This window comes from Mastomys coucha, unplaced genomic scaffold (assembly GCF_008632895.1).
Source record: "Mastomys coucha isolate ucsf_1 unplaced genomic scaffold, UCSF_Mcou_1 pScaffold22, whole genome shotgun sequence".
Classification (NCBI taxonomy): domain Eukaryota; kingdom Metazoa; phylum Chordata; class Mammalia; order Rodentia; family Muridae; genus Mastomys; species Mastomys coucha.
Window position 1 is genome coordinate 100709090 of NW_022196905.1, and position 16393 is coordinate 100725482.

General features: G+C 42.8%; 1 protein-coding gene and 3 non-coding genes across 5 annotated transcripts; all 4 read left to right on the forward strand.

Annotated features, from left to right (window-relative positions):
- The first annotated feature begins 8833 nt into the window (after positions 1–8833).
- Rpl5 (ribosomal protein L5) lies at positions 8834–16377 on the forward strand. 2 transcript variants are annotated; one of them, XM_031337216.1, is made up of 8 exons: positions 8834–8962; positions 10134–10203; positions 10293–10408; positions 11461–11595; positions 11892–12094; positions 12977–13154; positions 15527–15615; positions 16224–16377. In XM_031337216.1, exons 1-8 carry the CDS (start codon positions 8960–8962, stop codon positions 16321–16323), a joined length of 894 nt encoding a protein of 297 aa, XP_031193076.1. In that variant the 5' UTR covers positions 8834–8959; the 3' UTR covers positions 16324–16377. The 2 variants fall into 2 exon arrangements, with proteins under 2 accessions (XP_031193076.1, XP_031193077.1); XM_031337217.1 differs by having other exon boundaries at positions 15530–15615; positions 16224–16375.
- On the forward strand, positions 12815–12908 carry LOC116071703. The gene has a single exon (XR_004111085.1). It is a non-coding gene; the product is annotated as a small nucleolar RNA SNORD21 (small nucleolar RNA).
- Positions 13449–13580, forward strand: LOC116071705. The gene has a single exon (XR_004111087.1). It is a non-coding gene; the product is annotated as a small nucleolar RNA SNORA66 (small nucleolar RNA).
- On the forward strand, positions 15679–15810 carry LOC116071707. The gene has a single exon (XR_004111089.1). It is a non-coding gene; the product is annotated as a small nucleolar RNA SNORA66 (small nucleolar RNA).
- Positions 16378–16393: the final 16 nt, after the last annotated feature.

Genomic DNA, 16393 nt, shown 5'->3' on the forward strand with positions numbered 1-16393 from the left:
CCTCGAACTCAGAAATCCGCCTGCCTCTGCCTCCCAAGTGCTGTGATTAAAGGCATGCGCCACCACCGTCCCAATAAATCTTTATTTTTTTTAAAAAAAAAAGAAAACCTTAAATGATTTTCAGAAATTATTAGGTGATATCAATTGGCTTCGTCCCTATCTAAAACTCACTACAGAAGACTTAAAGCCCTTATTTGATATTCTTAGAGGTAATTCTGATCTAAATTCTCCTAGATCTTTAACTAAAGAAGGAATATCCGCTTTACAGCAGGTAGAAAAAGCTATTGAGAATCAATTCATTGAAGTGATATTTCCAAGAATAATGGCTTGGCAGCCCTTAAATAATGCCCTTGTGGTATTTACTGATGGTTCCTCTAAAGGAAAAGCTGGATATCTCGTTAATGGTCAACAGGTGGTTATAGAAACTCCTGGTCTTTCAGCTCATCTAGCTGAATTAACAACAGTGTTAAATGTGTTTCAGGCTGTAACTGATGCCTTCAATATTTTCACTGATAGCCTATACGTGGCACAGTCAGTTCCTTTACTAGAAACTTGTGGTACATTTAATTTTAATACTACAGCAGGGTCTTTATTTTCTCAACTGTAAAATATCATTCTTGCACAAAAAAATCAATTTTATATTGGTCATATACAAGCTCATTCTGGCATGCTTGGGCCATTAGCCAAAGGTAATAATCTTATTGACAGAACCCTGTTAGGAGAAGTTTTAATTTCAGATCCTGTTGCATTAGCTAAACAGGATCATGACAAATTCCATCTGTCTAGCCAAACTCTGAGACTTAAACACAAAATTTCCAAAGAACAAGCAAGAATGATTGTTAAACAATGCCCTGAGTGTGTTGTTCTAACTCCAGTACTGCATTTGGGGGTAAATCCAAGAGGCCTTATACCCAATCATATTTGGCAAATGGATGTAACTCATTATGCAGAATTTGGAAAGCTTAAATATATACATATCTGTATCGACACTTGTTCAGGACTTATGTTTACATCCTTGCATACAGGAGAAGTCTCTAAAAATGTAATTGATCATTGTTTACAAGTCTTTAATGCTATGGGCTTACCCAAAGTAATTAAGATAGACAATGGGCCAGCTTACACTGGCAAAAACTTTATTTCTTGTTGCAAGGATTTTGGCATTTTTCATAAAACTGGCATCCTATATAACCCTATGGGACAAGGAATTGTTGAGCAAGCACATCACACACTTAAAAATTGGATTTTGAAAACAAGGGAGGAATCTGTTCTCTCCAAGGTCTCCAAAGGCACACCTTGTCTTTGTGCTTTTTGTTTTAAATATTATGCAGACGGACATCAAAGGTTAGTCCACAGTGAACGGGCATTGGCATCCTAACACTTCAAGTTCGTATGCCATGGTTCATTGGAGGAACCCGCTCACAAATGCCTGGCATGTGCCAGACCCTGTCTTGGTCTGGGGCAGAGGGTTTGTGTGTATTTTTTCTCAGAAAGATGATGGAGCACGGTGGCTTCCTGAAAGACTAATCTGTCAAGTGGACTCAGAGCCACAGCCTTCTTAGCGACTGTGCTTAAACACACTGCTGAAAAGTCTTTTTCCTTTTTCTTTTGTTTCTTTTATTTTTAGCTGACAGTATTTTTTCTGCCAGCTTTGAATGTGCTTCTTTCCATTTTACCCGAAAAGCTGCTTATTCCTAAAGCTAAATGAATAATCAATACACAGGCTCACGCCCAGAGCAAAAAGGTTTGGCTTTCCTGAGTTGCTAACCTGACTTACTCAAGGTCTTCACTACCTCTGCAGATTTGCATTCCAAAGGCTGGTCCCGAAGTTACCAGCCTAACCCTATTAATTTACATTTGAATTGAGCCCTGATCTCTAGGTTCCTGGAGTCAGAACTGGTAATTTACAACTGAGGTCAGGAGGCTACACCCATCTCCAGCACAACGGTGGCTCTTCGAGAACTTCAGAAAATGCTGTTTTCAGAGAAACTGTGGCGACTTATGGACCTTGCAGGTAATTAAAGGCATGTCTTGGCATTGGGTGCATGGGAAGAAGGTGCATTTTAGAAATCTGTGGTCCACGAGTTAGGGCTATGGCAGATATCCGCCTAAGACAGAGGCATGAGCCCAGTGGCTGTGTTTCAAACTAGTTGCACATGACCTCTAGGACGGAGGCAATACTGCCAGAGATAACAAATACTCAGGTTATTTTGGTCTAAGCAACATAAAATCCCCGTGCAAAACTGTGCTTATCTCTGAAAGAAGTTCTCCTAGAAGTTCAGCTGAGATACAACTACGCCCTCAACAACGCCTATTGCCTGAGGACATCCACAGACATCGGAGCCATTGGTGATCTTCCCTCATGACTCCCTTGTGACTCCCTCCTGACTCTTCCCTAACTTCTCAATATTTATGTTATGCAAATGTCATTGTAACCTAGAGATCCAGTTTGGCTTTCATATATAAATGCTGAGACCCAAAAGTAAAGTGGAGAGCCTTGATTGGAAACCCTCAACTTGGCTTCGTGTCCTTTTGTTCTCGAACTCTGTGTTTCAGGTTCTCCTTTTCTCCCTTTGGTCGAGGCAGAACCCAGTTCATGAAACTCTTGCCTTGGCCAGTCCCCTGCTGTCTGCTCCAGAGAGCAAAGGGCAGCCATCCCTGGATTCATCCTTCCTCACCTTGGATCCTTTAATAAATCTTTTTCATGAGATTTGCAGCCTGGTGTGACTCATCAGAAGACCCAAAGAAGAGAAGTAAAGAAGGAGCAGGGCTGAGGCCCCTGAGCTCCTCAGCTCAGCTGGGGACATTCTCCCTGGGCGCTGCAGCACTTCTACTGAGGAGGCTTCCTCTCCAAGCTGTGTGGCTCCTGAGCTCCTGATATCCTTCCCTAGGACACTGCCCTACTTCAGAGCTGGGCTTCAAAGTCCTAGGACACCTTCCCATCTAGGCACCAGGAAATGCTAATGCAAATTTCTCGTGCTATTGAAAGACCCCCGTAGGGAGACCCCCACTCGGGAGAATGTGCACCCAAGGAATCACGAGAGACCATCTTGATGTAAACACATGAGGCAGTTTTATTTCGGAGCTCTGGTTCAACTCGTATCTCACACAGGAGACAGAATCGACCGCGAGGCTCAGGGGTTAGGGGTTTATATAGGAAAAAGGTCTGGGGGAACAAAGGAATCAGTGTGGCTATACATGGTTGGCTACTTCAAATATCAACTATATTACATGCAGAACAGAGTGGAAAATTCCTAAGGGTGGTAATCTGAGTCAACAGAGCATCTGACCTTAAACTATATCTAAGAGGACCAGATGGCCCACTACTCAGTGTCTGCCCAGACATGTCCTTGCATGTTTTTTTCCTATCTTTATCGTTTGTCTTTTTGACCTGCTAGTTCTCGGCCTGCTTATTTTTGCCCAGGCTTATTTGGACATATTTGACCTTGGTCCACTGTGTTTTCCTCAAACCTCCAATTTTCTCATTAGCCAGTACAAGTCTCAAATTTAACTCTTTCACTATGTCCTCAAAACAGAAGGCAATTGTGTCTGATGGTCATGAATACTTTGGTTTCTGATGCTGCTGATATTTGAAAAAAAAAATGCTTTTGTGAGCAGTAGGACTTGAGTAATACATTTTTTTTAATACAAGAGAAAATTAAATTATGAAATTCTTTCTTACATGTTTGTACAAATGTGCACCTCATGAATTCATGAGCACACTGATCCATCAGAAGAGGATGTTGGGTTCCATAGAACTGGAGTTAAAGACAGTTGTGAGCTGCCACGTGGGTGCTAGAAATTGAATCAGTAATCAAGTGCTCTTAACTGTTGAACCATTTTTCCATCCCACGGAAAAGAGCCTTAAATAAAGAAGAGTCACATCTAAGCACCACTTCTGTTGGTTTGTTTTTCAAGGTAAGATCTCTATGCCAGAATGGCCTTGAATTTCCCTTGTAGCCAGAGGTTGGATGGATGGATGGATAGATAGATAGATAGATAGATAGATAGATAGATAGATAGATAGATAAGAGATGTATCCAGAGGCCTCCAGGAACTTCTGACCCACCTGCCTTCACTCCCAAATTCTGAGGGAAAAATTTATGCATATATATCCCCGATGACTAGTTTGTTACTGGCAATGGGGCCTAGGTCCTCAAAATTCATTTTTCTGAAAAGACTGATTTGCTATCTGAGCACCTTCATTGCCTTGCTAAAAAGTTTAAGCTTAAATGTACCATATATGTGTGGGTGTACACACACAAAGGTTGTAAGTGTGTATTGGGTGTCTTTCTCTGTCACTCTCCACCTTATTCTTTTGAGGCAGAATCTCTTACTGAACCTGAACCTGAAACCAGGTATGAGCTGAAGCCTGTCTGTAGCCACAGTACTGGGAGGGGAACAGACAGAAATATAACTTAGCTGGGTACTTTCCTCCCAAGAGAGGGTGTTGGTGGGGATGGGGTTGTGGGGGAAGGCAAGTACTATAATGATCTGTAAGCCCAGGCCTAAACATCCATTTCTATCTTGTCTCCATATTCTTATTTCTGGTTCCAGATGCATTCCTTGTGTGAAGATAGAGTTAATTTAGGCTTGATGTGAGATATTCTAGGAGAGTAAAGTACAGTAACACATGGCTGGGGAGGTGACTCAATAGTTAAGAACAGCTGCTGCTTAACCCTGAGGATTTGAGTTTAAATCCCAGTACTTAGATAACAAGCTAGGCATGGTCTCATGCATGCTGTAACCTCAGCGTTGTTGTGGGCAGAGAAGGAAGATAACTGACATTTGCTGGGTGCCAGGGCAACCAAAAATTTTAAGTTTCAGGATCAATCATAGACTCTGCCTCAAGATTGAAGTCGAGTGTGACAGAGGCAGACAGGCAATACACTCTTACAGCCTTTGTGCGTACATACCTTCACATATATACCACATTAAGCTTAAGCTCAGGTACACTCATGTTCCTACAGCAAGGCAATGAAGGTGCTCAAAAAGCAAACCAGGCTTTTCAGAAAAATTAATTTTGAGTTAATGATGTCTAGTTGTGTAATATTGCTTGCTCTGAATCATGTCAATACAAGCGTTCAAAACCCAAAGAGATCTGAATTTTAAAAGGAATTCAATTTATTTGGTCTCAGGACTCAAGTAGAATCAGAAGAATCACTAAGTTTAAAGCCAGCCTGAGCTACATACTGAACACCTGTCTCATTCAGGGACAGGGCTGAGATAGCTTAGCTGATAGACATTGCTACCCTAATCCCAATGACCTGATTTTGATCAGCAGAACTGATAGTGGAAGGAAATAATTGGGTCTTGTAAGTTGTCTTCTGACTTCACCATGCTTGCTGTGGCACACATGGTATAGCCCTTACAGAATAAATAAATGTAAAAAAAGAAGAAGGAGAAGAAGAAGAAGGAGAGAACTCCTTTTAGGCACCTTGGTGTTGGGCCCTGTTGGGCACTGGCCAACACCAGCCACGTAAACTCCGTACATCTGTGCAACGCCAGCCATATAGGCATGTTTACTCTGCACACCTGCGTATGCTTGCCTTTCCTGCTGCACCCTCTCCAAATGGGTGAGGCAGTGGTCAGCAGACACTGCTGAGCCAATCAGGCATCGACACATCCACACAATAGGGTTTATAAGCCGACCGCTCCAGAGGGCGGGGTCCTTCTCTCACATAAAACTTGGGCGCTCCTAATAAAGTCTGGTTGAGAAGAATCCTGCTGTTGTTGTCATCCTTCCTGCTGGCAGGTGGTCATGACACCTTGGAAAAGTCAAGATATAAAGATAATATGAACTAGTTAATTAATGTGCATTTATATATGAAATGGAAGGGTTGTGAGATGTGTGTGGTGTGGCCAATCCTTTTTTTTTTTTCCTTAGCTTTTAGTGAATAAAGCTGATGATATATTAGTTTAAGGAATTGCAACCATCATGCATGATAAGTTAATATAGTAATTATAGTTTATTTGCCTTTCAGAATAAAATTAGGAACGGTAAAACTGAAGGACTATGTTAACCAATGGTTTTCAACATACAACTCTTTCACAGGGGTTGTATATCAGATATTCTGCATATCACATTTACATTACAATTCATAACAGTTACAGTCATGAAGTAGCAACAAAGTAATTATATGGTTGAGGGAGTCACAACAACATGAAGAATTGTATAAAGAGTCACATTAGGAAGTGAGAGGTTAAAATTTTCAAACTGTACTGTGGGAACTTAGCCATTAGGTGAACTCAATGGGAGACTAGCTCCCAGAACTTGAAAACAATGGGAAACCAGCTCCCAGAACTTAGAGACCAGAGCGACCTGACAGAAAAAAGAAAAAAGAGATAGCAAACAATTGCCAGGTGGCTAACCTGCTCCTGAACCCTAGCACAAGCCAGCACCAATCAGAGACCACCCCGTACTTTCCCTTGCCTCAGTCTCCTCTCATCCCCAGCAACTGTGTAGGTATAAAAACCTGTTTAAATTTTTGCTTGGGGCCAGACTCCTCTACACCTGCGTAGGATATGAGTCTTGCCCAGTGCTGAATAAAAGAACCTCTTGCTGATTGCATCAAGTACGTGTCTTTGGGGTCGTCATTCCTGAGCCCTGAGAGTGGGGTTCTACCCTCCATTTTTCAACAACCCTTACAGAAGGCTGAGAACCACTGTTGTAAACAATTACTCTTTTTTGTTGTTATTGTTGTTGTCATTGTTTTTCTTTTTTTTTTGTTGTTGTTTTCTTTTTTTTTTTCAAGACAGGGTTTCTCTGTGTAGCCATGGCTGTCCTAGAACTCAGTCTGTAGACAAGGCTTGCCTCGAACTCAGAAATCTGCCTGCCTCTGCCTCCCAAGTGCTGGGATTAAAGGCGTGCACCATCACTGCTTGGCGTAAACAAATATTCTTGTTTTTCTTAGCAATGGAGAAGATTATTCTGGCAAAGAAGAATCACCTGCAGCTTTTTCTTTGGAGCACTAAGGATCAAGAGCAGCCAAAGCTAACTAGAAATCAGTGTTGTGTGTATAATGATCTCTATTGGTTGTCATTAACAATTTTTAAATTTCTGATTTGTAAGAGCTTGAAATTTTTATTTCCTGTAACCAAAACAATGTTTTTCTTCCTAAATAAAATAATTATGCTGGGCGGTGGTGGTGCATGCCTTTAATCCCAGCACTTGGGAGGCAGAGGCAGGCAGATTTCTGAGTTCGAGGCCAGCCTGGTCTACAGAGTGAGTTCCAGAACAGCCAGGGCTACAGAGAAACCCTGTCTCGAAAATAAAAAAAAAAAAATTATGATCAGAACCCATGGCGCAGGCATGCTAGTTATCATAGTTAGGGTTTTTCTTGCTGTGATGGGATATCATGACCAAAAGGCAAGTTGGCGAGAAAAGAGTTTATTCAGCTTATGAGCTTACACTTCCACAAAAGAAGTCAGGGCAGGACCTGGAGGCAGGCGCTGATGCAGAGGCCATGGAGGGTGCTGCTCACTGGATTGCTCCCCATGGCTTGCTCTGTTACTTTCTTATAGAACCCAGGACCACAGCCCAGGGATGGCACCACCCACAATGAGCTGGTTCCTACCCCATGGGGACATTTTCTTTCTTTCTTTCTTTCTTTCTTTCTTTCTTTTTTTTTTTTTGGTTTTCCGAGTACAATAACTGAGCACATTTTAAAAAAATAATTATTTATTTTTATTTCGTGTGCATTGGTGTTATTTCATGTGCATTGGTGTTCTGCCTACGTGTGTGTCTGTGTGAGGGTATCAGATCTTGGGGTTTCAGACAGTTGTGAGCTGCCATATGGGAGCTGGGAAACTCCAAGTTCTGAATGATCAGAGAGGAGGGAGCCGTCATTGAGAAAAATGCCTACATGAGACCCAGAGGTAGGGCATTTTCTCTCTCTCTCTCTTTTTTTTTTTTTTGAGACAGGGTTTCTCTGTGTAGCCCTGGCTGTCCTGGAACTCACTCTGTAGACCAGGCTGGCCTCGAACTCAGAAATCCACCTGCCTCTGCCTCCCAAGTGCTGGGATTAAAGGTGTGTGCCACCAGCGCCCGGCCTTCTTCTCACTTCTAAGTTCTGAGGCTCCAGTACACCCAGCCCTAAAAGAAAACCTCTTGAGGAAGGCGACTTAAATAAACTAAGAGTGATGGAGGTGGTGGCAACAGGAGAGAGCAGTTTTGTTTTGTTTTTATCATGTAATAGGTAACTAAGAACTTACTGGAGGTCAGCACCTCCACTGAGAAGTGCTGTAGAATGAGAAGAATGCTTGAAGGAGATGCCAAGATGCTATGCAAAGGCAGAGGAGACTCTTGAGGCTCTGAGGCTGAGCTTCCTGGCGGCTCTACGTGCTGGGAATTCCAATATATATTCCAGAAGTGAGTCAAGTCATGGAGAAGGTATGATTTCAGCATAGGCAAGTAAATTTTATTTAACTTTTTTTTTTAAAAAAAGATTTATTTATTATTATACATAAGTATACTGTAGGTGTCTTCAGACGCACCGGAAGAGGGCATCAGATATCATTACTATGTGGTTGCTGGGATTTGAACTCAGGACCTTTTGTACAGTAGCCAGTGCTCTTACCCGCTGAGCCATCTCGCCAGTCCCATTTTATTTAACTTAATTTTACACTCTCCTGCTTAGAAAAAAATTATATAAGTGTGATGTGTATGTGTGTGTGTATGTGTGCGTGCGCGCGCGTTTAAAAATGTCCTAGCAAAAAGCCTGCATTTCCTATTCTCATCGCCCATCCTGCCTGTTGAAAGAAAGCTGACATTCATCCTCCCGACCGGCAGGCGGCGATAGGCTGTGCACCTTGAGGCCTCCAGCAACTCTTTCCCACGCCGCTTGCGTACTGGCGGTGCTACATACTGCGCATGCGTACGTGGCCCCGTCCTTTTTCCCCCTAGCGCGGCCGACAGTGCAGGTCTGCGTGGAGCCGCGATTGCGGGTCTCTGTTCCGCAGGATGGTGAGTGGGCATCTGGGTCTCAGGCCCGCGCGTGCACGGGGGCGCCCTCTCCTCTCGCGGATGCCCGCTCGGGGTCGACTTGTGCGACCCCGGGGGCAGATGGCTTTCGATTGCGGACTTTGCGGCCGGCGGTTCAGCGTGGCCTAATGGCTGCCGGGTGCGAGCCGGGGGAGGAGCCGCGGCGGAGGGTCCCTGGGACGCGGCTTCCGAGGCGGCCGCCGGCCGCAGGCGACTCCCGGGTTGTCAGAAGGCCGTCTGCCTCGCCCGGAACCCTGAAGCCGGCAATGTCTGTCCGTGGAGACGGTGGCGCTGAGGGCCTGGAAGGGAGCGCGTGTCAAACGGGATGTGGCTGCCCTTGGCTCTTCCTGGGTAGTGTCTGGCCCAATTTTCAGTGATTTGGTGAAATCGGACTTGAGAGGTGGGGTGCAGTTCTTTCTTAGCGGGGAGCCATTACAGATGATACTCTGCCTGTTGAGTCCAGTTTAGACAGGGAGGAAGTGAGCGCTGTGTGATTGAATTTTCTAGGTGAGGTACGCAGTTGTCGCTGCGGTGTAGGGTAATAGTTGGCGTGGGGTCAGTGGTACAGAGCATGAAAGGCAATACGAAAACGGCTTTTGTACCAGCAAGTGTAGTTAGGAGTCTGCAGGTTTGGATGGGGAGGGCTGAGGATTGGGTCGGGCTCCATCCAGCCATCCTTATGTTAGGTGTGTTTGGCGAAGGGTACCACTGCAGCAGCAGTTCTCAGTCGGGTTCGCGACCCACCTGTCAGATATTTGTATTACGATCAATAACTACAAAATTATAATTAACGAAGCAGCAACGAGATTTATGGTTGGGAGGGTCACCACAACATGAGGAACTAACCATATTAAAGGTTGAGGATCACTGCACTACAGCGATTCTTGTTTCCAGTCAGCTTAGAAACGTGCTATAGAAGTTGAGAGTTGTGATAATTGCTTTTGAAACTTAGGCATTATATTGTTACATGGTTAAATAAAAAAAAAATACAGACCAAAACCAGGTGGTTCTTGCCTATTAATTCAGCGCTCAGAAGCTGCCAAATGCTAGGTCATCTTGGGCTACATAGTGACAGCCTGTCTTAAGAGAATAAAGTCATGGGATGAAACTATTAGCAAAGCATTGATAATGTTTTTTTTTTTTTTCTTTAAAGGGGTTCGTGAAAGTTGTCAAGAATAAGGCCTACTTTAAAAGATACCAAGTGAGATTTAGAAGGCGTCGAGGTATGAGCAGCTTTACCTGTTTTTAGTTTCTGAAGAATCAGCATTGGGGTGGGACATTCCCTGGTTAAATTTTTTTTTTTCCCATGCAGAGGGCAAAACTGACTACTATGCACGAAAACGATTGGTGATCCAGGACAAGAACAAGTACAACACACCCAAATACAGGATGATAGTTCGTGTAACTAACAGAGATATCATCTGCCAGGTGAATTCCATGCTGGACCTGAGCTGTGTGATACTCTTTTAGTAGCTTTGGTAGATACAATTTTCCTGTAGTAGATTTCAGTGGGGCTAAGGGCAGGTTTAGAAGGGCTGGAAAGCCTGTTTATGTGACTAGTCCCCAGTTAGCATAATCTGTCATGGCCTAACTCCTGGTTCTTACTTTAGGGCTTGAGACTTTACTGATTTTAAAAGGCTGGTAATAGTGTGGTAGGACTGCTGCCAGGCAGGGTGGCTCATCTGTTATCCCAGCATGACAAGCTATTTGTATTTACTGCTCGAAATAGGTTTTAAAATGTACAAAAGTGTCTTCCTCTTTGAAAGCCCTTTAAAAAGTGGCAATCCCTATATTCAGGACTTTTACAATTAACAATTTGCTGGTCAGGAGACAGGTTTGTTGACTGAAGGTGCAGTTGTCTGATGTTCTGATAATGAAGGATGAAGTGTCTAAGTCTTGGTTAAATTTAGCTCAAAAGATACTGTAAGTAAGTGGGACTTGACTTTGGTGAGGAGGTTCAGAGGGGTTGTTGTAACTAATGTTGGCTGCTCTGTAGACCAGGCTGGCCTTGGATTTACAGATCTGCCTGCCTCTTCGTCCCCAGTGCTAGGATTAAAGGTGCCCTTTTTTGGGATGGGGTCCCACTGTATGACCCTGGCTGACCTGTAATTCTTTGTAGACCAGGCCAGCCTTGAACTTAAAGAGATCTATTTGACTTTAACATTTTTTTGTAACCTTGCAATATAGCCATGAGCTCAGGCCCTATTCAGAGATATTCTCCTGCCTAGTTGTTGACTTCTAAAGGCATCTATGATTTCACCAGCTCACCCACCTTAAATAATGTTTTCAGTATTATATTATAATTGAGTTCTAGCACGCCATGTATTTTAGCCATACTTTTTTCTCCCTAAACCACTATGTAGTTGATGCCCACACAAGAGTTGTCTCTTCTCCCCACAGCTTGTTAAAAGACACTTAGGTGGGACAAGTACTGAAGCATTGATAGCAACAAATTAATAACCTGATTTTTCTCACTGTAGATTGCATATGCCCGTATAGAAGGGGATATGATCGTCTGTGCAGCATATGCACATGAACTTCCAAAATACGGTGTGAAAGTTGGCCTGACAAATTATGCTGCAGCCTATTGCACTGGCCTGCTGCTGGCCCGCAGGGTATGTACACAATATCTTCGATAAGGTGCCTATTGATTCAAAAGAACAGTTATTTTCTTGTGGCTTTCAAAGTCATCAGCAGGGAACATGGTTTTGTCAGTCTGGGAAGCAGTTGTCTGTCTTACTGTTTGTTTTTGGGTCAGTGTAGACAAGCTGGCTAGGTAGGTAGCAAAGCCCAGGTACCTAGATAAGACTGAAGAAGTGTAGAGGGGGTCAAATTGTTGTATTGTTAGGACATGAATTACATTTAGTGCTTGACTGTACTGAGACTGTTTTATGTTGACTTCTGTTCATAGCTTCTGAATAGGTTTGGCATGGACAAGATCTATGAAGGCCAAGTGGAGGTAAATGGAGGTGAATACAATGTGGAAAGCATTGACGGTCAGCCTGGTGCCTTCACTTGCTATTTGGATGCAGGTCTTGCCCGAACTACAACTGGCAATAAAGTTTTTGGGGCCCTGAAGGGAGCTGTGGATGGAGGCTTGTCTATCCCTCATAGGTAATAAATAGTATTTAAGATATCTGTCTTGACTCCACTATTTCCTGCTGGTTACTCATTGACTAGCAATCATTCAGTGCCTGTTGTATGTAGTTACTGTATAAGGAACCTGTTCCAGACTAGCCTAGGCCAGTCTGGAACTTTAGGTAATGGTCTTCCAGCCTCTGTCTCAAGTGCTGGGATTAGTTAAAATCTTGTACCACTGCCCCCTAGCCCTGTGCATTTTCCAGTCAAAGTTCATTTATTCGGTTAGGGGAAAATGGGGCTTCTGGAATAAAACATTTAGAGACAAAAGCCTGAGATTTGTAAACTTTCAGTCATTAATATTGCTGAATATTAGAAATTAAGTAAATTAATTTGTAATTCCTCAGAGTTAATGCATCTTTGTTGTTGTAGATAGCATATTGATTAACCTAAGTTTTCATAAATTTCTTCTTGAACATCCTCATTGATTGTGATTTAGACAAATCACTAATTCTCATTTTAGCTACCACTGAGAAATAAATATTTAAGGGATGACTTTTGAAGTGCTTCCTGTGCCAAAGAGCAGGGAAACTTGTGAAAGAAAGCTCTTGTGGTAGTCTAGCTCTGGATGCTTGGGGTCAACAGGGTGGCTAGAGCCCAGGAGTTTGGAGATACCCTGGGCAGTGCAGACTCTAGAAAGGTGAAAAGCATGTGTGTTTATGGTGTTCTTTATCTTGTGCAATTCAGAGATGAGCTGCTAATGATGATACCACACTAACTGAGCAGTTAGTAGTTGGTCCTTTGATTGCATGTGATGTAATCATTGTTTCAAGACGGGACTGATGGCAGCTCCTGAAGTGAATTCCTGGGGGTGTTGTAATTTCTTGTCTGTATACTAAGGTGAAATGTTCATTTTAGTACCAAACGATTCCCTGGTTATGACTCTGAAAGCAAGGAGTTCAATGCAGAGGTGCATCGGAAGCACATCATGGGTCAGAATGTGGCGGACTACATGCGCTATCTAATGGAGGAAGATGAAGATGCGTACAAGAAACAGTTCTCTCAGTACATCAAGAACAACGTAACTCCAGACATGGTAAAAATTTACCTGAACATACTGTTCACTTACAAAAACAACTGCTTATTTAGTGATTGTAATCGTAACATGTTTATTTCATTTTGCAAAATGGAAGGTTGAATGTGGCTTTGTAGGTAGATAAAGGTAGGCTACTGAGCTGCTATTGCTTTTGAGTGAAGTTAGTACATTGGTCCAGCAGGAAAAGGGGTTTTTAGATGCAGATACACATGCACTTCTAGCATTTAAAGTCTCGGGCAGGAATGATTCGTGTGTTGCCTGCTGCATCTCACTGGTCAGATTTCTGTGCACTTGGTGCAAACTCGATCACTAGCTCTGCATAATGTGGCAGCAGCTAAGGGAACCAGGTTTGCTAGAGTAATTGTGGTGATAGGAATGTACCAACCTCAGAAGATACTGAGGTGCACATTCTGTCACAGTACAGTCTTTTTTATTTTAAAGATTTATTTATTATATGTAATATACACTGTAGTTATCTTCAGACACACCAGAAGAGGGTGTCAGATCTCATTACAGATGGTTGTGAGCCACCATGTGGTTGCTGGGATTTGAACTCAGGACCTTCGGAAGAGCAATCAGTACTCTTAACCACTGAGCTATCTCTCCAGCCCAAATGGCTGCTTTATAAGAGACTTAACTTACTGTTTTGTGAGACAGGATTTCACTGAGTGGCCCTGGCTTTCCTGGAACTCATTTTGTAGACCAGGCTGGCCTTGGAAATCCATCTGCTTCTGCTGGGATTAAAGGTGTACAGCGGCGCCACCCAGCTTTGGGGGTTGAGGTGGGGGGAGACCAGGCCTCACTTCTCCTGGATTTGTCTAAGGACTTGATATTCAATGAAGGCCACCATTGAATTTAAGACAGTCCTGATAAAGGCTTGATTTGAGTTACCATACCCTACCGTGACTAGCATTTTGGTTTTTGCATGGTATGCAAAAATATGTTTTAGAGTTTATCGAAAGCCATGGGAGCTGTACCGGTTGTTTGCGAAAGTAGGGTTGGGGAAGTAATTGAGTTTGATACTAGAATCTATCAGCTCTAAAGTTTCCTATCAAAAGTATAGGGTGGAAAATACTTTGGTCTGTGTGCTCTGGACATTGTCTTACACTAACTCAGTTAGTTAACTGCAGTCTTTCTAGGTCTTGTACTCACCTACTCCTGTTAGGGTGGCCCAGAACTTGAGCTTCTTGGGCTTTACATGCTTATTACATATTACGTAACACTCTGCTTTCCAGCTAATGCTTTTTATTTTGTAGTGCTGGGGATTAAATCCAGGGTTTTCTATGGGTTGAAGCCTCTATGGTCAGCATTTGAGCTTCCAGCCTGTAGTTCATTTTATCTGGAGTATTCTGTGGAGCTGCTAAAGTCTCCTGTAGACTTAATGTTTCTCAGCAGAGTAAAGAAGTCCAAGCCTCATCTACATATGTGAAGCTGTCATCTCTGTTGGAAAGAACTGGGTTGTTAAGCTTTTGCAGTTTTTAGACTGTATGGTAGATGGTTGAAGGAAGGTTCTGTCTTCCCGAGTACTGGGATCACTGGCTTGAGAGTGTGCACTCTTAGGGGTTGAGAGGGAATTGAAATAGTTGGGTTTTGCAGTGCAGTGGATCTTTTTGCGTTATATCCTCTTTTCCACCTCCATGTTGAAATGAATTAGTTCAGAAAGCTGGATTACAGTCACTTTAATAAAAGCTTGCAGGATATCAAGCTCTTGGCATTCCTGTTTTGAACACCTATACTTCAGGGAGTAACAGTTAATACTAAACATTTCCAGGTTACAGCCTTGAATTTTATTTTTAAAACAAACTTTAGATTCAAAGATTCCAGTAACAAAGTCTAATCATAGGGGGACTTTTTAATGTTTTAGAAACCATACTAGCTGCCACATACTAAAATTGGCAACGGTAGAGTATATAGTATTTCTCTGGTCCTGGGAATTGCTTTAATGGCCTGTCACATAAGAGGGAGTGTAAATCTTGGATATGTGGAATGATAAATTGCTGTTACCCAGTTTGGTTGGGGTACCCCCCTCCTCATGTTCTTGTTCTCAGTTGTTAGTGTGGCTTTATCCCTGTATAATTCACATCTTTTAGACATGCACCCTTTCTTGAAAGAATTTAGGTCAGGCAGTAGACTACAGAATATGGTATAATTGTACAAAAATGGGCTTATTGTAGATACCAGGCATGGCTGCCTTCCTCAGGCTATTCATCCTAAACAATGAGATATAATGAAAGGGTGGGCTCCACTTTGGAATTTAAGGAGATATTGGCTGGCTTAGTTGGTCCTTCGAGAGCTGAAAGCAGGTGGCACTGTACCTTACTAATAGGGCACATGAAATGAAGGCAAATACTGTTTGCTTTGCTTTCTTCCAGATGGAGGAGATGTATAAGAAAGCTCATGCTGCTATCCGAGAGAACCCAGTCTATGAGAAGAAGCCCAAGAAAGAAGTGAAGAAGAGGAGGTGTGTGGTTTACCATTCTCTTGGAAAGAGGCCCACTGCATCTGGTCAGATTTCTGTGCACTTGAGCAAACTCGATCACTAGCTCTGCATAATGTGGCAGCAGCTAAGGGAACCAGGTTTGCTAGAGTAATTGTGGTGATAGGAATGTACCAACCTCAGAAGATACTGAGGTGCACATTCTGTCACAGTACAGACCTGCATGTTTTCTTTTTAGCTACCTTTCATTGTCTGCATTCATGATCTGTCTGAATTCATAACATTTCTGCCTCTACCCGACAATGTAAATGGCTTATAGTGTGAGCCATCATGCTCAGCTGAGATGGCTTTTGAGTTTGATGGAGTAAACAATGAGAATATAGCCATTACAGTTGAGTACCTGGATTAGAACTTAATGTGGGTACTAAGGAGGTTGAGGCATGACAATTGGCCACAAGCTCAAAGCCACCTAAAGGATATATAGGGAAACCATGTATTCAAGATTTTCAACCTCTATCCAATTACAAAGGTCTTGTCCTTTTTTTTTTTTTCAGTCAAGGGCTATTCCTGTCTTATTCCCTACGTTGTATGTAGGTGGAATCGTCTGTCTTACTCCCTGCTTTGTTTTGTAGGTGGAATCGTCCCAAGATGTCTCTTGCCCAGAAGAAAGACCGGGTTGCTCAAAAGAAGGCAAGCTTCCTCAGAGCTCAGGAACGGGCTGCTGAAAGCTAAAACAATTTTTTATGAAGATTTTTTCATAAAGACAATAAACATATTGATCGAGCAGCTTTTTCTGTGTTAA

Excerpts from the sequence above, each read along its gene's own strand:
- Rpl5 (XM_031337216.1), top strand. Across the intron at positions 12,095-12,976 it reads GGCTTGTCTATCCCTCATAG|TACCAAACGATTCCCTGGTT; the intron begins GTAATAAATAGT and ends TGTTCATTTTAG. Across the intron at positions 13,155-15,526 it reads ACAACGTAACTCCAGACATG|ATGGAGGAGATGTATAAGAA; the intron begins GTAAAAATTTAC and ends GCTTTCTTCCAG.